This window comes from Mya arenaria, chromosome 4 (assembly GCF_026914265.1).
Source record: "Mya arenaria isolate MELC-2E11 chromosome 4, ASM2691426v1".
NCBI classification, from domain to species: domain Eukaryota; kingdom Metazoa; phylum Mollusca; class Bivalvia; order Myida; family Myidae; genus Mya; species Mya arenaria.
In genome coordinates, this window is record NC_069125.1 from 68486624 (window position 1) to 68507476 (window position 20853).

The 20853-nt window shown below is 38.9% G+C and overlaps 2 protein-coding genes across 2 annotated transcripts; both read left to right on the forward strand.

Moving 5' to 3' along the window:
• The first annotated feature begins 472 nt into the window (after positions 1–472).
• On the forward strand, positions 473–10628 carry LOC128232257 (cartilage matrix protein-like). Its single transcript, XM_052945720.1, has 8 exons — positions 473–583; positions 3508–3550; positions 3784–3937; positions 4173–4305; positions 4556–4694; positions 8350–8484; positions 9410–9484; positions 9638–10628. The coding sequence occupies exons 1-8, from the start codon at positions 542–544 to the stop codon at positions 10189–10191; spliced, it is 1275 nt and encodes a 424-aa protein (XP_052801680.1). The 5' UTR covers positions 473–541; the 3' UTR covers positions 10192–10628.
• Positions 10629–18298: 7670 nt separating this feature from the next.
• On the forward strand, positions 18299–20633 carry LOC128231031 (uncharacterized). The gene is made up of 4 exons (XM_052943453.1): positions 18299–18475; positions 18714–18933; positions 19370–19519; positions 20155–20633. Exons 1-4 carry the CDS (start codon positions 18299–18301, stop codon positions 20631–20633), a joined length of 1026 nt encoding a protein of 341 aa, XP_052799413.1.
• Positions 20634–20853: the final 220 nt, after the last annotated feature.

Genomic DNA, 20853 nt, shown 5'->3' on the forward strand with positions numbered 1-20853 from the left:
GAGTTTAGACGCCTAGTCACTTTGTAAGCTATGTAGGATACTGCTTAAGATGTTTCCATGTTTCAGCACTGAGCTCATTGCATGACGTTGGAGAGAACATGTTATTATATTCCTGAAACTTCATACACTTTGATTACTGGAACAGATTTAATATCTTTTTGGGATGTTGACCAAATCAAACATTTCCTCAGGCATCGGAAATTGGAGCGTTGTCGTGGGCTTTCACAATCATTTTAGTTGATGAAACAATTGACGGCCTAATGCATTAGTAAAGTATCCCGTTATTTCCTGTTTACTTTTTCATCTGGATTCTGTTACGCTTTTTACAAAGTGGCTCCGGGTAATTCTCTGTTTTGTATGATTTGTAACCTATATCAACAAACAATTAGTCAAAAAGCTATCATATCGAATGGATCCCAATTATTCTAATTGCGCAATTTATCCTGTCCTCCGATATGATATAAAGCAAACACATCTGTCTGTGCCATCCTGCCAGGACTCGACGGAAAGTTTCAGTCAGACTCGCTATACTTTTAACGACATGAAGCTCAAGTTTGGTGTTAAGTGGAACTGGGTTCTGGTGGTAAGTATTGCAGTATTGTCATATCAAACTTGTTAGGACTTAAATTCATTTTAAAACAAGAACGTTCGACATTATTGGCGCCGCGCATAATGGCGCTCTAATGTAAGGATTTATGATAGGACGATTTATTAATACCATGATGTTTATGGTTTGCTTTTATATTTTAAATTATCGCAATAATCATGTCTTTAAAGCTGCACTCTCACAGATTTACCATTTTTAAAACTTTTAAAACAAAGTCTTGGAAAGGGCAAAATTTTGCTTAAATATCTGCAAACCAATAATATAAGACTGCTGACAAAAGATCAGATCGCAGATTTTCATATTTCCGTTCGAAAATTAATGTTTTATGGTTACTAGCGGTTTAAGAAAAATGCATAAAAAATCATTTTTTGGACTTAAATATAAAAATCTGCGATCTAATTATTGTCAGCAGTCTTATATAATTGGTTTCCATGGATTTTCACAAAAATTGGCTCGTTCCAAGACAAAAAAATAAAAGCTGTCAAAACTTTCAATCTGTGAGAGTGCAGCTTTAAAGAAAAAACCGTATCGCATGTGTAGTTCGTTTTTGTTTTACATACCTTGTTGCAAAAATACAGAAGTTTGAGCAACTTTGCCCGGAATGTTTTGTCAAATAATGGTGGAACTCGGGAACAAGTGCAAATTGAGAAAATGACATTGGATATTACTTAATCTCGGGCCCTACACTGTGCCATACCAATTCTTTATTTGAATACTTTTTTCATTGTTTATATATGCACTTTGTTTACTTAAATATTTTAAGCATAAGTTTACATAGCGGCAACATACATTTGGTTGCAATTGGGAATCAGTCGGTGTGTTAATCGAACACAGCGGGGTTATATAGAATACAAAACCATATAGAGGATATTTGTTGATTACAGTGTAAGATCGTATTTTATGTTTTTTTCTATGATCTCGAGTGAAATTACAAACGATCTAACGCTGAAATCAACAAATTTTCTGTGTCTTTTATGCTCATTTCGGAGTTTTAGTAATATTTTAATTTACTTTTTAAAAACAGTGTTTCCTACGCCGCTACCCGTAGGACGTCGCTCACTCAAAATTATAGCTGATGGGGTAGCTGTCAATTTTCTATTTCTTGTTCGTGAAAAAATTATATTCTCGAAATGTTATTTATACGTTATTATTCACTAGTCGTTTAGTGCAAACACTTTATGAGGATAAATCACGAATACGTGACCAAATTACATCGCAGCCATTCATTGAATGAAAATTTGAAAGGTCGAACGTGTTAATCATTTGATTTTTTAGTTTTAAAGTTTGTTTCATGATAAATGGGTATTCAGTCATCCCTCACTGTTAGAGACCAGACTGATTCGCCAGGTAAAGACCAGGTAAAGAGTAAAGACCACGCTAGGTTGTTGACAAATTTTGAGGCGTGGGTGGGGTAAAAGTTATCATCTGTTTATTGTTGGGTGGATTTTCCGGGAAGATCGAACAACGTGTTAGAACGACAAACAGTTCAGAAAGATATTTGAACGATGATTTAACACCCTGTTCGAGCAGTTGTTTTCATCTGTAATTTGTATAGAAGCAAATTGTCGAACATTCAGCTTCAAAGTTCAAGATAACTTATTAAAAGCAAGATTTACATTTTCTAACAAACGATAAGTTGTTAATTTCCAAATATATCTTTATTTAAACTTCTGCAACCTTTAACCTTTTTTAATTTCAAATTATTTTGTTGGCACCATTTCCTGGGACAGAAGTGACATGTTTAGTTTTGATCAGGGGGAGTAACTAGTGTATTTTAAAAGTAGTTATTAAAGTTGATATTTTCCCTATTATTTTTTCACTGATAAAACTCCCATTATTCAACGAAAAGCATGAAAGAAATATGTATTTTAGAAATCTTTCGTGTAGGTTCGAGCTGCCCGCGTTTACGTGTTCATGTTTGTTGCTGAAAATAAAAAAATAAACATGTTTATATAATGTTAATGATGAAACAGCAACAATATGAATATATATATAATGAACTTCACATTCTCATAAAGGATATAACAGGTAAATAAATAATTTCCATGCTGAAACTTTTTTACACCTATTCGTTAATCATATTAAATAGTGATAGTGCAAATTATGTAATAATACCAGCGCGTTACAAGTGACCATCCCGGATTCCTTCGAGATTATGTTCATGCAATTCCATTTTGATTTCGTTTCTTCTCTTAAAACATATAAAAAAGAGGTGAACATGTTTACATTTTTTTCCATTTCCATGAAAAATAAATGCTGTCAAGGCACTGGAGGTGAAATTAAATAGAATGCTAAATGCTTTATTAATGGGGTGAAAGATCGATCACTGGCTCGGATAAAACTGCATTCGGGTACAGAATTAATGAATCAGAAATGCATCTTATCTATAGTCATTATTTCTGTGATTTGTTCATATGCGGAGAATGGTGTTCTCGACTTAATTAATCTATTGTATATAATATATATTAGTAGTATCATTTTAAACCACACGGCAGTAACGTCTACTTCATCAACAGATACAGCCTTATTTGCTTCAGATTGAAATTTGTAATGTACTCTTTTAGAATGATGTTCTATTGCCATCCCTATAATTCGCAACATTGAGCAATAAAGTCTGTTAAAACAAGTGTAACTAGGATTAATGTAGACGAACTTACTCTGCAAATACTATTTCAAAGTTATAATATCAGTAAAAGACAAAACTAACAATAAAATACTAGTACGTTTTCGATATCTTTACCTATAGTAGGTACTTGTCATTTGCTTTGGAGTCTTTAAGGATATGTGTTATCAAAAAGAATAACGTCAGTAGCGAAATCAAATATTGGTGAGAACAAACATACAACTGTTTCAAAGATAAACAATGAATAGGATTATTAGACAAACATTTGTACTTCCAGATCGCGTTTGGCTCCATTCATGCTTGGGCACCACAGCAGGAAAGTACGTTTTTATTGTTAAGAGCAAACAAGTAACGCATCTTTTCCGTTGAATATATCTTTGAACTTTATGCCTGTTTGGGAATACGACGATATTGTTTCTATTTGACTAACAATCATCTGAGTATTGTCTTATCGGGTTTTTCTACCTAGTAGAAAAGAAATAAGAAATAATGAATAATAAATAACAAAAAAATCAACAACAAACACACTGTAAGCAAACTTTGTTTCCCTAAGCGTGCGGGCGGCCTGCAGATGTGTACTTCCTATTGGACAGCTCGGGGAGCATCAGTCCGGGCGACTTCCGGAAAGAGCTGCGTTTCACAAACGACGTGACAGAGATGTTTGATACAGACAGTGGTGCCGTTAGGGTCGGAGTCCTCAGCTTTAGGTATCCGTAGGATACTTGATCAGTAAACAGTGATGTTTGATGGGGAAAAATCAAGTTATTTAGAAAAAGAACTGTTTTATTCAACATATTTCACAGAGTATTAACTCGTACGGCCCGTTGCAAATGTTGTGCGTTCAAGCAGACTGGCGTTCGTTTGTTTCAGTTGTACAATTCACCAATTTGTATTGTCTCAGATGACAATGTAGCATATTGCGTATGGTATTTCCCGCTTCAGTCAGACGGTGACTCCCCACATTGGCCTTGGTGAGTACGCAGACCGGTCGGACCTACTGACGCGCATCGCCAGCGTCCCGTATGAGGGGCGAGGAACCAACACAGCGGAAGCACTGGCCTTCCTCTGCGACAAGGTACCGTGGCTTTGTTTTACTATGTTATTTGTTGACGCACAATTACAGAGGTTAATTTAACAAGACACCCATGTTTTGCAGCCGTAAACATTCAGCTGCTGTGTTTGTCACCATATTATTACGATTTGGGGATGCAAGAGACTAAAATGAATCTGAAAATTTGAAAAAAAAAATATGTTGCGACTCACTTCGGCATTTCATTTTTCAAAGTGTTCATGATACATTGAATAGCGCAATGAATATACTTTAGGGGATGTCCTTGGAGCAGACTCGGCCGGATGTTCCGCGCGTAGCCATCGTGTTGACTGACGGCATGTCGCAAAACATGACGGCCACGTTGCAGAATGCGGCGCTTGTGCACCGCTCTGCAATCACCGTGTTTGTCATAGGTGAGGATAATAAAAGAACTTAAACTAAGTAATGACAATTTCTGTAACAAAATAAATGTTTTATGGAATTAAAATAAACGTCATATTAAAAGTTGCGGAATGGCTGCCCCGTTAGGCATCCCACATTAAGTGTCGGTTCTAAACGCCCTTGCTAAAGCCATACCTTTTTTTAGAGCTGCAAAATAAAAATCCCGACCTAATACATCACTTGGTAACTACAATGTTATATCATTTGTACCATTATCAACGCAGTGCAAACTAGGGTGAATTCTTTGTGGTCCTGAAACATAGTGATTACTTATGTCAGTTATTTTAGAAATACAAACATTACTATATACTCTTCAATTAAATTCAACAAACGTTTCAACAAAGGGTTGGTTTAAAACTGCCAAGCAAGTCACAAATAGAAACACATCAAACCACATTCCAACCTTGTCTGATAACAACATTGAAAAATGTCGTAAAAGCAACTTTGTTAAATAACTGCATTTGTTCACAATCCTCTCTTTACAGAATCCACTTCCTGATATTATTACTGTCCCTGGAAGCTCTCTTGAGGACATTATTGTTTCTGAACAGGAAGCGAAGGATGCTATTAGGTGTATGACTCCTTCAAAGGCTAGTGCCCAGGTCTAATCAATCCTAGACTCATTTGTTCTGGTGGCTCCATTGTCCACCTTTTCCTCAAAACTCATTGATTCCGCCACATTTCAATCGCCTTGGAAACTTGTAAATGTAACTCATATACTCTGATATGTCTGATCCTTCCAAGCCCTCAAGCTATCTTCCTGTTTCTCTTCTTAGCTGTCTAGACAAACTAATGGAGCCCTTATTCACAAAAGGCTTTACAATTACGTTGTCAGCAACACTCTCATTACACCGTATCAGTCTGGCTTTATCAAAGGGGATTCTACAGTAAATCAACTTACTTTCCTTTAAAATGAAGTATGTCAAGCTCTTGATGAGGGAAAGGAGGTGAGGGCGTTTTTGTGATATATCTAAGGCTTTCGATCGAGTCTGGCATAGAGGCCTTATTCACAAACTGTATTCTTTTGACATCAGAGGGAATCTTCTCAACTGTTTACATCATATCTTACCGGTAGGAAAGAAAGAGTCGTTGTCTTGAATTCTTCCTCATCTTGGTCTGATATGCATGCGTGAGTGCCGCAGGGCTCTATTCTCGGTTCTTTTCTTTTTCTCATTTATATGAACGACATCGTTGATGAAGCTAACGTTCGTTTATTTGCAGTTGATACTAGCATGTACATTGTGTTCGAGACACCTGAAGCTTCAGCTGCTGTAATCAATGCTGATCTTCAGAATCTATCCACTTGGTCAACTAAATGGATTGTCACTTTCAATCTTTCTAAAACAGAATCAATTATTTTCTCTAGGAAACGTGATAGAGGGATTTACCCCCTTTGTTTATGTACAATACTCCAATTCAAAGTGTTCGTTTTCACAAGCATCTTGGTCTCTGCCTTTCTGATGATGCTAAATGGAAAGATCATATCACTTCGGTTCTCGACAAAACTCGGAAGAGATTGGGTATCATGCGTTCCCTTAAATTCATACTTTTTCGTGCTTGCCTTCAAAAAATGTATTTATGCCCATAAGACCGCTTTTGGCTAATGGGGACGTTGTCTGGGGCAACTGTAGTGCTAACTAACAGAGTGAACTAGAGGCACTAAATTGTGTAACATACATAGTCTTATGATTGATTTGAAGTGGGACACCCTTGCAATAAGAAGGAAAAAACATAGGCTTCTTCTTTTTTTTATAAGATGAGCAAAGGCATGACACCCGAATATCTATAGTCGTTGATTCCCACCCAGTTTCAGGTCAGATATCCACTTAGAAACTCAGAAAATGTTCCCCTGCAAGTTTGTCGAACCCAGTCATATGCGTCATCATTTCTTCCCGCTACATTCCGAGATTGGAACTCCCTTCCAATAGCAATAAGACAATCGGAAACAGTCCTATCTTTGAAAAACAAACTTCAAACACACTCGACAAAACTACCTCCACTTTACAATGTCGGTTCGCGCCGCAACCAAATGATGCATTGTCGTCTAAGACTTGCGTGTAGTTCGCTTAACCATGATCTTCACAGAAAAAATATCATTGACTGTCCGTTATGTACATGCACCGCAATTGAAGATCCTTCCCATTTTCTCATGATATTCTCTTTATACTCCATCCAGAAACAGCGAGGTTTATATCAAGTTCAAGGATATTAGATGCTTGATCGGGTCTGTTCGGATAGTGTTCGGTGTCGGGGGCAGTGTGTCATGCATGAGTTAATAAACCAATTATATAGCTACATGTGCTAGAAATGATAACAATATATTAGCAAATATATAACGCATCATATTTTAAGCATCTTGATCGGATTTGAATATTATAAGTTTATTGAACTAAATAACTATTAGGAAAGGAATTTACATAAGTTTTTAGTAACTTGTTTTCCAATCCTTATTCTTTGTTTTGTTGTTAAATTACTTTTTATATGTAAACTTGAAATAATTACTGTTTAAACTAAGGAATCATCGCTCAAGCCGTTCAGCAGTTTAGCGCTTTGATTATTATTTAAGTACTACATGATAAAAAAAATTGCCAACTTCAATTTGTAATAATCTGAATGCGAAAACTTTGAACAAACTTTACATACTGGAGCAAACAAAAGCAGACATAAGCATGCGCCCCTTATTTCATTGTCGAAGTAAACCTGCAATGTCGATTTTGTCTAACAATTATGGTAAGAATTGCACCAAAATACACCTATGTGCCGTAGTAATATTATATATTTTGAGGAGGTAATCCGAACACGTGCCAATTACGTCTGAAACCAATTTGTGATCTGTTTCTGAGTGACCGGGGTTTTTTCATGTAACTTTCATCAACCCAGTGCTCACAGAAACATAACTGAATGTAACCTTGGCTTTTTTCTTGCTGCCATAAGAATTAAATTATGATCCTACTCGTTTGCACTTCGCTCGCTTAACGTTCAGGCATTTACACGTAAATTATGTTCCAAAAACATGTAATTTGTAGTGGATATGCCAAAAAGACGCTTAGAAAACCAAGTCAAATTTGGTCAACCTACGCCCAGCTGCAAATTGAGCATCACCGTTACTTTGAATAAAATTCAAAACATAATGTTTCTCGATATTACTCAGTGAATACTCCAGTCCTTTCAACGCTTTGATTTTAATTTTGTTTTCGAACCTGACAGCGTACGAGTAGACTATTCAGCTGCAAAAATAAAATTGAGAAAGTTAAATTCCAACACATGATATCGATACATTCTTGTCCGAGTGCGACGACCATGGATAAAAATAATAGTTCTGTAATAGACATACATCATGGGCGACAACACAATCAAACGAGTAGTAAGACTTTCTTAGGCTTACCTTCTCTTGCCAAGATCCAGGATTATCCGGAAGGGGTAGGATTCAATCCTTTCAAATTTAATGTACGCGGGGGCCCCGATATTCGAACTCTGGATCTATCACACACAATGCGACCGCTGAATAAACATAGTGCACTAGACGAAAAAATGCAACGGCTAAATTAGTGAATAAAATAAAATCCCCCCCCCCCTCCTAAAATGACAATTGTTAGTAGGTATGAAAGCGTGTGTGTGTCTGTGCAGGTATCGGGTCGCAGGTGGACCGAAAGGAGTTGGAGGCGATCGGTAGCTCCCCGACCGTCAGTCACGTATTCATGATCGACAACTTTGACGCCCTGGACCACATCAAGGAAAATCTGGCCAGTCAGGCATGCGACGGTAAAAAAACGAGTACCACATGCATTTAGGAATACACGTGCAGTATACGTAAATGCTAACTAACTAGCTATAAAACTATTAAGTCCGAAACTCTGGAAGTGCAGATTTGTTGTTTTGGAGAACGATCTTTTTGAGCATGTTACAAATATTCTTAGTAAATTTGTTTGGTTAGTTAGGAAAATGATTGTAACTTAACAATATTTCCTTCCACTTCTTAACCTGCCCAACTTTGATTTGCTTGCAAATAAAATGTATTAATTAACTAACCATATTCCAACTGGCCTGTGGCACACCTTATTGTTTATCAGTGTTTGCCTAACAGTAATTGTCTAACAGTGTTTTTTTTCTAAGATCGTTTGTCTAGGAATGTTTTCTCTAAGATTGTTTGTTTAAGATATTTTCTCCAAGATTGATTCCTCTAAGTGTTTAACGTGATATAGAACTGGCGCCATGTTAATTGTCAATAGAGTAAGTTGGCGTGTGTGTTCTTTTAATCTTTACTTAAATGCCAAACCATGTTGTCGTGACAACCATTTTAAAAGAAGTTAGCGGTATGACGTCTCTCTCAAAAATCTTCCATGTGTTTTTCTGTCTTAAAATGCTAACCATTCTCAAGAGACTCAAGCAACAAGTTTTGTCCATTATGCATAAATTTAATTGCGAAAAAGCGTCAAATGCATTTACTTTTAAATTAGAAATTCCAGTTCGATGTCTTTAAAATGCGGAAACTACGTAATAGCTATCGTTAATTTGCAAGCAAACGTAATAACTGAGCCTTCACAGAGACGGGTGAGAGTCTGCCTCAAAGAAACGCCTGCCTTTTGACAGAAACGTGCCGAATTTCAGAGATGCATGTGTCTGTTTACTTTACAGAGTGGGCTTTCAAAACTTAAATTTGAATTAAATTTGTGGTCATTTTTTTCAGCAAAGCCGGTCACGCCCGCTCCCGACCCGAACCAAATGCAGGCGGATGTGGATTCCGAGTTCATCAGCTTTGGAAGTAAATCCTTTTGATTGTATTGTTTATATTATAAAATATAACGTATGTACTAAAATGTTCCCTTTATGGTGTCTCCTGATCAAATCTCTTTTTCGATAAACACATAGTGTCGTTCAAAGGGGACCTCTCGTATAACTACTATTACTATTCTAGGATGCTCCCCGAAGCGGCCGCTAGACCTCGTATTTGCAGTGGACACAGCGGCCATCGGCGCCCTTAATGCCCGCCACGTGCTCGCGTTCATTGCAAACTTCTCGGAACATATCAACATGGACGATAACTTGGTCACCATTACGACCGTCACGAATGGGTGCGCTAGTGGGGATATAGATGATCGGCCATCCGTAGACGCTCAGTCCGTAAAGGACAAACTGTCATTCTATGAGGTTCCAAGGTTTAATGAGCTTCTTGGAAACATGCGTCTCAAAGCCGCAGACGGTCGTAGAAACGCGGCTCATATAGGAATCGCTTTTGTGAACGCCCGTTTGACAGAGAGCGAATTCAAGGAGTCCCGGAAGGAGAAGGGGCGGGCCAAATATCAGCGGACGACCATATTCGTGGTTGGCGTCGGCCCGCACGTAGACAGTGGGCAACTGAAGGCACTCACCCTGAACGGTGGCGAGCTGCTACAGGCATCAAGTTTCCCCGGCTTGATGGAAGTGGCCAACCACCTCCTTTATAGCATGTGCCTCTTTGGAGTTGTTTAAAAGAAACTATCAACTCGAATACGCATTACACGACATGGACTTCAAACAGGAAATGTCTATGTGTTTAAACACATTTGAAATACAAATGACTTCTTTACAGTGTATGACACCGGCGTTGTTGTTTTTCGAGAAAAATAAACTTAAAAAAATAAATAAGCAAGAGTATACTTGATCAATTTGATCAAACAATAATTCATCATGAAACCAACGAAATACTTAATGTCACTATCCTATCACAGAAATTCGTATTCAACAACGGGCTATTTTAAGGCTAGCTGCACGTTAAAATTAATTGGTTGACTTTTATTAATTGTTGGATAATATTTACCATTCAATAAACGGTTTTGCTTACTTTGACCACACCAAAGATTTGACCTGAATGGTACAGTAACTGTTGGCTGCTGGTCTATTAATAAAACCTTCTTTTACTGAATGTCTGTTGTTGTCTGTTTTAAATTTGCCATAAAATGTGCCATCATCATTTGCTTATTCTGATGGGGGTCGCAACCATATTCATACACATAAATGCCGAAAGTCAGTGTCTGTTCCATTCATAAATGCCACACGGACATGACTTGAAATGGTTTTATAGAACACACAGAACATTTCTTTATACTAATTTCTAATTTCTGGCACAGTGAGTTTCGAACGTAATGACCTTTTACGCGTTTGCCCTACCATGGTCAACATTGAACTTTGTGAACAGTAGAACATTGTGTCCGCAAACATGAAAACACTTTTAAGTATACCATATCCGTGTTCCTATCAGGATTACGTACACAGGACAGGGTAGGAAGGTTCTTTTCCCTTTCATTTCCTTTCGTACGGTCTTAGTCAGCGACTCAAAGTTTGGAAATACGCGCATGAAACACCAAATAGTTTTCACTTTTACGTCACCCAGTCAATGGAATTCTCTCGTATCTCAATAAACTTTGATTAATTTTGACATGAGTAGGTAAAAGGGATAATCTAAATTAAACATCAGTATAAATACCGCAAAGATGATTGATAATATTGTAAACACTCAGATAACACATTTCCGCGGCTATAAATATAAGTCTGCAAGCAGAAATTAACAGAAACAGATTAAGGCACTGATCTATAAAATAGTACCAGCTATTAACTATAAAATAGCTGTTGTTATCGAGAATAATCAACCCGTTTTCATCACCTTTATGTTTACATTAGCAATACACATCTAATCATTCAACAGATCCGCTTGAGGGCGCCTTACAGTATTACGTAATCAAAAGATTCCCGCGCCCGCCATTTCGTTAAAGCATTTCATTGGTTAAAACTTAAAAAGAGATTCAGCGCATGCGCTAAATCGAGCGCGCAACCCCACCGATTCACTTTCGTTCAGGCAGTCGAACCGAAAGGTCAGTTTTTTAAGAGCTAGGTTTGCTATTTAAGAAAAAATAGTTGAACGAATTAAAATAGTTTTGCTTAGTTAGTTGATGAATTATAGTACAGAACATTACATATACATTCAAATCATTAAATAAATGTTTCTATTTTATTTGTTTTGTCTACTTTATCAAGAACTCGATCAATTTGTCGAGGAATGAGGTTTTCAAACACGCACATACATATGTATATATAAATTGTAAATATTTATACGTCAGACGACGGTTATTGATTTTGCTTTCTTTTTCCGGATGGCATTCCCGCTTCGAGATATTGTGGAAGAGTTTCGGGCCGCTAAGCGGGCAAGGAGGACCCCTCCAGTACAGACAGGCCAGACGCCCAAATCAAACACAATCGCAGCAGTGCCCGCATCAGCCCCGACGGTGAATTCCGGTCTAGCCGCGGCTACAGCTGATGCATCTGTGGCGCTGACTACCGGTACTGTGGCTCTGGCAGATGATGGTCCTATATCGCCCATAGACTTGGCTAATACGGGGAGGGTATCCACACCTCAGGTCGCGTCATCATTCCTCGCTGGCAACGGTTTACAAACCGCCGCCCTGGAAGGCCTCCAGCCATTGAATGGGCCCATCAGCATTCCGCATCAGGTATCGGTCGCGAACGGTGAACAAGGTGCAGGTACGGAACATTTCCTTTCTGATCCGTTGCCTTTAACGGTTATTGATAACACAGTGAATCAGATGCCAAGTGTCTTTTCAAATGTTGGGTGCAACATCTCGCATCAGATTAAGAATAAAATTGTGTCTGGTGCATTTGTAGAATTCTCTTCTTTGATTGATTCTAAATCAGGTGTCGAGGAGTCAAATAAATCGTTAATGATAGGCCAGGACGGTCGGCTAATTATTGACAACAAGTCCGCACAACAAAAAGTTAACGACATCAGTTCGTGGACAGATGCTTTCTTAGTATACATGTCCATTTTTTTGGCTGCTCATCCGGGCAGGACTCAGGAATTGTTAAAATATGGCCGTGACATCCGGCTTGCTGCAAAAAAGCACGCCGGCCTAGGCTGGCGTGATTATGACCAGCAGTTTAGACTTAGATTAGCCGCCGACCCAACTGGCCTGTCCTTCGCAAAAATAGATTACGAATTGTGGCTTCTTTGCATGGGTCCGTCCTTGGCAGTGGTAAGCAATATTGGCAAACTTGCCGAGAAGAAATGCTTCGATTTCAATTATAGACAATGCCATCGAATAGTTTGTGCTTACCGACATAGTTGTATGTTCTGCAATCTTGATCATCCTTGTAGGTCTTGCGTTAGCCAAAGAAGTTCTATCCCATACCCCGGGCCCCGACCTGTCCGTGACGCAGCTCACCTCGCGCGGACAAGGTTTCCACTCGTCCGGGGTCGTTCCTTTACTCGCCCTTACCTCGGGTCCAAGTTCTCCCCCCGTTACTAACAACGATTCGTGCCCCGTCCGTCGTCTTAAGTACCCCGGCTACAGCCCCATAAACACATCAAATTTAGACGCATTTTTACAGCGATATCCCGATAAGGTCCATGCAACATTGTTAAGGAATGGTTTCCGATTTGGTTTTAGTTTAGGATTTGAAGGGTCGCGCGAACCCATCGATGCAAAAAATTTGCGATCGGCTAAACTCCGACCAAGCGTAGTTTTCGATAAATTGGAAAAAGAAATATTGGAGGGCCGAATGGCCGGGCCGTTCATTAGTCCACCGTTTAAAAATCTTCGAATTTCTCCCATAGGCTTGGTACCGAAGTCTGATGGCGGTTGGCGCCTTATCACTCATTTAAGCTATCCACGGGCTGGCGGTAGTGTTAATGACGGCATAGTTAGTCAATTAAAATCAGTATCGTACACAAAATTTGACATAGTGGCAGACATGATATTTAAATTGGGAAGATCAACGTTAATGGCAAAGCGTGATATAAAATCTGCATTCCGGCTACTTCCAATATCACCTAAAGACTTCGAATTATTAGGCATTAAATTTGATGGCAAAATTTATGTAAACTTAAATTTACCTTTTGGCGCCAGTTGTGCACCATATTATTTCGAGGCATTTTCGACCTTTATCCATTGGCTGGTAAAAGACATTTCAAAAATTCCATCACTTGATCATTATCTGGACGATTTCATATTTTGCGGGGCACATGGAACTGGCAACTGCCAACATTTACTTTCCACTTTCCATCAAGTATGTGTACAGTTGGGTGTACCAATTAACGATGTCAAAAGCACGGACCCTTCCACTGTAATAGTTTTTTTGGGTTTGGAAATTGATTCTTCACAAATGCTTATTAGAATACCCCAGCACAAAATCGCAGAGTTGAAGTCCCTTATTTTGCTCTATATAACTAGGAAGAAAATAACGTTGCGAGACCTTCAGTCACTCGCTGGTAAATTTTGCTTTTTCGGCCAGGCAATTCGTTCAAGCAGAGCTTTTTTGCGGCGATTTTATGATGCAATGTCCGGTATAAAACATGAATTTCATAAAATAAGGATAACAGAAGGAATGCGCGAGGACTTCCGCATGTGGCTGTTTTTCTTAACAAGTTTCAATGGGGTATGTTACATTCCCGAAAATGCTTGGTTGGAAAACGAACATTTACAACTTTTTACCGACAGCGCGGGTAGAGCCGACCTTGGCGGCGGCTGTTACTTAAACGGCAATTGGGCATTTTTTCCATGGCCTCTTGACTGGAGCAAACATGAAGTCATGAAAGACATAACGTTTTTAGAAATGGTCCCTGTGCTGCTTAGCTTGTACCTTTGGGGTCCCGAACTAAAAAATAAGAAGATAATTTTACGAATCGATAACGAGGCTTTAGTTGCCATAATCAATAAACAGTCTGCGAAATCCAAACGCGTTATGCACATTCTCAGACATTTTGTGTTAAGATGCATGCGCCATAATATTTTGTTTAAGGCTGTCCATATTCGAACAAAACTTAATAATATCGCTGATTCTATTTCACGAAAGCAGTGGGCGCGCCTTCGCCAGCTGGTACCCGACTTGGCAGAAAGGGCACCAATTCCACCACTTTTTCAGAGCATGATTTACGAAATGAGGCTCGACGACTAATTGGCTGTTCTATGTCCGGCAATACATTACAGTCGTATCAAGTCGGTTTAAACCGGTTCTCTAATTTTAGGCTTACGTATCAATTGCCAAATTTGTGGCCTCCATCCGTTGACAATTTGGTATTGTTTTTCTCATCTTTGTCACTTGATGGCTTAACCGCCAATACAGCTCGCCTCTATAAATGTGCTATCGGTGCCCAATGCAAGCTTTTTGGGTTCGCGGATACCACCGAAAATTATATAATCACTAAAATTATAACAGGCATGGGAAGGAATACACGCGCAAATACAACGCGACTTCCAATAACGGCACAATTATTATGCCTTATTGTTGAAACACTCCCATCCATGTGTATAAATATGTACGAAAGTGCCCTATTTACAGCGGCATACACTTTGGCTTTCTTTGGGTTCTTCCGCGTAGGAGAATTAGCCGTAACACGACAGTCTGTTGTAAATCACACGTTAGCATTTAGTGATGTAAGATATACGAGCGACGGCAATTTATTGCTTACACTTCGCAATTCAAAGACGGATAAAGAGTCAAAGGGTTATATTATTCAGATCAATAAAACCGGTAAAAGTGTTTGCCCTGTACACAGTTTAAATATTTTTCTGGCACGCAGGCCAAAGATTAACGGTCCGTTGCTGTGTCATATGGATGGTACTCCTCTTACACGCACACAGTTTTCTTCTGTATTAAAAAAATGTTTATCTGTTAGGAACCTCGAATTTGCAAAGTACAACACACATTCATTTCGCATTGGGGCAGCCACAACCGCCGCTATGGTGGGTTGCACCACGGAACAGATAAAAGAGGCCGGTAGGTGGACGTCAGACGCCTACAAACGTTACGTTCGGCATGAAACTATACATTTGGTTCCAAATTTACTTTAGGTTTGGTTCATCACATCATATTACATATTATTTTATTTTATTTTTTTGCTTATTTAGATAGAACGACGCGCGTGTGGGTCGTCGGTTCTTCAATTATTAGGCATGCCTTTTGCTACGCCCGATCGCACGACGCGAACCTGGGAATTCCCAATAGTGCCTTTTGGTGGCAGGGCTATGGAGGTCTAAGCCTTAAAGCGCTTGTAAGGAAAGTCACGTTTTTGAAACATATTAATGAAGATGGACTACCTCATGTCATGATTATTCACATTGGGGGAAATGACATTGGCCAATATCCTACTAAAGTGTTAATGGCAATTTTTGCTAAAGTAATAAGAGCGCTTAAAGATTTATTCCCATCAACTACTCTCGCAGTATCGCAGATAACGCCTCGAACAACATGGCGCTATTCGAGTAATAAGCGTGCAATGGGAAATGTAAGGCGCCGATTAAATGGCTTTGTAAAAAAAACCATATTAGGTATTGGGGGTTCCTTCATTTCTCATAGTATAACGCCTGAACAATTGAAGTCCGACGGTGTCCACTTGAACGAGCATGGCAATGCGCTTTTGATTCGCGACTTTAAGTCCTGCGTGTGCAGTTTGGTAAATCATTGAAATAAATATCATCAGTTTTGTCCAGCGACGCTTTATGATACGCTAATACACGTTTACGGTATGCTTTACCGTTCATTCAAGTTGTTGCTGAGTAATGCGAGGCTCCTTTTCTTGTTGCTTTTTTGCTGCCGAGCCAAAATTTCCTTAAAGTATGAATTGTTTTATAAGATAATAAACCCAGTTGCTGTTTCGGGTTGTGATGCGTGTTATTTCTTTATGCTTATATTTTGGCGAGTTCGCTTCTAGTACCTAGAATCTCACATTGGCGTTCGGCAGCACTTAAATTATGATATTTATTAAGCTATTGGAATTATATAAATACAGACAGTATACTTAAAGTTAAAATGCTAATTTGTGAGTTCCGGCCATAGTACACCTTGACGGAATTCACGTTCAAATACTTAAGTTTATTTCATAATCAAACTCGTAAAGCCCAGTGGGGGCTATTCAAAACTGCTGCTTTGCCCTTTGGGGCGGTCGCCAGTAATACGCCAAGTTGGCAGGTGACCAGATTGCTTCGTTCGCTGTTCATGCTTGTGAATTCGTGCTTGTGTAAATAACATGGAGCCTCGCCATTAAATCCAAACTTTAAATGTAAATAAAACAAAATAAAATTTTGACAAGTTATTTGCTCTGTTGTTTTATATAGCAAAAACGTATGGTTATGATTGAAATTAGAGTAAGAGAAGCTAAGCGCTTCAATCGTTCTTGTAAGTTGAGGATTTATCGATAATACCAGCTATTAACTATAAAATAGCTGTTGTTATCGAGAATAATCAACCCGTTTTCATCACCTTTATGTTTACATTAGCAATACACATCTAATCATTCAACAGATCCGCTTGAGGGCGCCTTACAGTATTACGTAATCAAAAGATTCCCGCGCCCGCCATTTCGTTAAAGCATTTCATTGGTTAAAACTTAAAAAGAGATTCAGCGCATGCGCTAAATCGAGCGCGCAACCCCACCGATTCACTTTCGTTCAGGCAGTCGAACCGAAAGGTCAGTTTTTTAAGAGCTAGGTTTGCTATTTAAGAAAAAATCCCTCCCACCCACCCAATTGCCGTGCCTTTTGCTTCTTAGCTCTTGATTAGTTTAAAGTTATGTTCATAAATAGCGGCATGTGTGCATTTGTCTGCGCCCGTTTGGCATATCTGTTTTCAGCAGAGCTACAACATCCATGGTCGTATAAAGCCACCACGACGAATTTGAAAAGTCGCTGACCACTACGCAAACACAGGTGCATATTCTTCACGCGTGGGACCAAAACTCTCATCGGATGGACAACTCGTGAATTTACCAGCGGCGTGGCTCCTATTAAAATCGTGATATTTTGTGTTTGTCATGTATATAATGCTTTATGAGTTGTGATTAGCGTTCGGCAGCACTTAAATTATGATATTTATTAAGCTATTGGAATTATATAAATACAGACAGTATACTTAAAGTTAAAATGCTAATTTGTGAGTTCCGGCCATAGTACACCTTGACGGAATTCACGTTCAAATACTTAAGTTTATTTCATAATCAAACTCGTAAAGCCCAGTGGGGGCTATTCAAAACTGCTGCTTTGCCCTTTGGGGCGGTCGCCAGTAATACGCCAAGTTGGCAGGTGACCAGATTGCTTCGTTCGCTGTTCATGCTTGTGAATTCGTGCTTGTGTAAATAACATGGAGCCTCGCCATTAAATCCAAACTTTAAATGTAAATAAAACAAAATAAAATTTTGACAAGTTATTTGCTCTGTTGTTTTATATAGCAAAAACGTATGGTTATGATTGAAATTAGAGTAAGAGAAGCTAAGCGCTTCAATCGTTCTTGTAAGTTGAGGATTTATCGATAACAATATTTAAAACCATTTGTATATGAACTAAACAGATCGGGGGAAAGATTTGCGCGTTTTTTTTTGTTTTTTTTTTCCAAGACAAGATTCGACGCTGTGTACTAAATACTCATTTATTTAAAGAGGTAAGCCATTGTATCGTTAACTCCATGATTTATAATCAATCATTCGCAACATGTAATATTGGGTTTCAAGTTAGAAAAGAAATATTCCATATGATTAATCGAACCATAATGTAATAGTATTATCTCACATTTTAGATTACCAAATTATTGCACCATGGAGATTACAAGCTCCATACCGTTGGTCGGAAGCGTTCTGTTTGTCACCATGGTGACAGTGGTCTCCGGTCACGGGCGGCTACTGGAGCCGCCGTCCCGCTCCAGTCTGTGGAGGTTCGGCTACAAGACACCGATCAACTACGATGACAACCAGCTTTTCTGTGGAGGATTTGATGTATGTTTGAGTAACAGTCTAGTTTAACCTACAGACAAGCCATACTAAAATCTCAAATACAGGTCGATAATAACCAAACACTGTCAACAGAAGTTCCAAAGACATATTGTGTTGTAATTGTTCTGAACATGGAATCAACTGATATACGATAACGCTGACAGTAAATAATCTCAATATTTAGCTTTTGGCCGTTCTTAAACAATAGGCCACAGAAAGTATAATCAAATTTCTACTATAGGTGCAGTGGCATCAAAACGGTGGACGGTGCGGTGTGTGCGGAGACCCCTATAAAGGGCGGCGGGAGAACGAGGCGGGCGGCAAGTACGCCACTGGAACCATCGCGCGCCGGTACACGGAAGGCCAGACATTCTCAGTCACCGTGGAGGTGACCACGAACCACGGAGGATACTTCGAGTTCCGTATCTGCCCAAATAACGACCCAACCAGACCCGTCACAGGTACTGACTCGTAATTTTATGAATAGACGTAAACATTCAAATCTGTATTTGTTTGTGTCACACTTAATTAAATACTTAATATCAGTAGTTTGAAGTGTGTGTTTGAGACAACGGAAATGAATGCATCTGTCTCTGTCTTTTAATAAAGATGACCCTTTTATCCTCTGTGACCCTTAAAGACAAATCTCATGTTGTAACAAGAAGTTGGGATGTCTTGATAGTTTTGTCGAAAGTTCGTCCACTTGTAAATTGACAATTGTAATCGGTTTATCAACAAAGAAATTCCATTTGGGCACATGAAGTGTGCAGCAATTACGATCTTACAGTGAACTCTATGTATATAATGAATAGAGGAACAACCTATCTGTGTGCTATTTGTCTTAAAATAATCATTCAAAGTTGCTGTTTTTTTTAATCGAACGTGTTCATTTTGCAGAGAGTTGTTTGGACGAGCACCTCCTGCAACAGCCATCTGGAGACACGCGGTGGCTGGTGCCGGATGGTACCCGGATGTTCTCGCTCAGTCTCGTGCTGCCACGTGGACTCACCTGCTCCCAGTGTGTTCTGCAGTGGAAATGGAATACGGGTACGTTCACAAAGTTACGATTGTGAGTGTGTGATATATACGTGATATCATATACATTATACAATTTACTTTCATATTGCATTTCTTTTTATTGTTTATTATATGACCTACAAATAAATAGTTTCTCGTTAGTATAGAGCACGATCGGCGTTTAAAATTACATTTATATATCATAGTTAACGGTTTCAATTACACAGAGCTGCATGGTAGATATTGTTGATTTCAGAAAACAAACCATCGTATTTGGTTTTTGATTTATATGCAAATCCACAACTTTAGGTAGGCTGATTTGCAAAAAGTCTGAACATAGAATGACTGGAAAACCGACTTTTAAGATATTTTTTACTTATGAATTATTTATACCACATTGTATTACATCTTAAACATATAATACAACACTTATGAACATGTTTGTATTTAAATATGATCTTGATATTATCCACACATCGCATTTGATAACTACAGTCCATAACTGTATGATAATGCCATGTAAACTCAATACTTATATTTACAAAAAAAAATACATAAATAACTATTCATAAAAATAGGCACTATCTTCTTCAATTGAGTCTTTGTTCTTAAAGAATAGTAAAAATACAGTTGTATTTAAGAATAATATTTTTTTATACTTTCAGCAAGTAATTGGGATTGTGATGCAAACAACAAGTGTTGTAAGGGCTGCGGTCCCCAGGAACAGTTTTTAGGCTGTGCCGACGTCGCCATTAGAGCTGCCAATGTCGAAGGCTACGCCAGCAATAGCCAGGCGCCCATGGGCAAAGTACAAATTGGACCAATTATCCCTTTAAACGGTGGAACCATTGGATCAGGTCTGCAAACACCAAATATCGGCAGCGAGGGCTCATCGTCGGCCGGTTCCTCCCTCGGTTCCCTTCTTATCGGCGGTGCTGCAGCTCAACCACAACTATCTGCTAATTTCCAAGCAATTGATGGCGGGAGAGGCTTCGTTGGCACTGTGACGGCCGTGTGCAAGGCGACTCCGCTATGGCGGTCTCGGTACATCCTGGCGGATCAGTGGTGTAATACGCAGTGCGCGGCTGGCGCCTGTCCACCAATATATTGTCAGGATGGCTGCAAGGTTTTGTACGCGAATTAGAACAGAAGCCATTGTCAAGATTGATCTCAATTTATACTCACAACACGTTATGCGTGATTGTACTGTTGTATAATTTAACACATAATAAATAGCAATAGTTGATATACATGTAGTCTGTTTTTGTAATTTTTGTACTTCGGAAGTCAAAAAGGCTGATCTTATTTTTATTTTATCTGAGTAATGTTCTTATAAGGAAGAAGTACCATGATGGTTGTACACC

Excerpts from the sequence above, each read along its gene's own strand:
- LOC128232257 (XM_052945720.1), top strand. The coding sequence starts at position 542 with ATGAAGCTCAAGTTTGGTGTTAAGTGGAACTGGGTTCTGGTG. Across the intron at positions 584-3,507 it reads AGTGGAACTGGGTTCTGGTG|ATCGCGTTTGGCTCCATTCA; the intron begins GTAAGTATTGCA and ends TTGTACTTCCAG. Across the intron at positions 3,938-4,172 it reads GTCGGAGTCCTCAGCTTTAG|TCAGACGGTGACTCCCCACA; the intron begins GTATCCGTAGGA and ends TTCCCGCTTCAG.
- LOC128231031 (XM_052943453.1), top strand. The coding sequence starts at position 18,299 with ATGGAGATTACAAGCTCCATACCGTTGGTCGGAAGCGTTCTGTTTGTC. Across the intron at positions 18,476-18,713 it reads TTTTCTGTGGAGGATTTGAT|GTGCAGTGGCATCAAAACGG; the intron begins GTATGTTTGAGT and ends TTTCTACTATAG. Across the intron at positions 18,934-19,369 it reads CCCAACCAGACCCGTCACAG|AGAGTTGTTTGGACGAGCAC; the intron begins GTACTGACTCGT and ends TTCATTTTGCAG.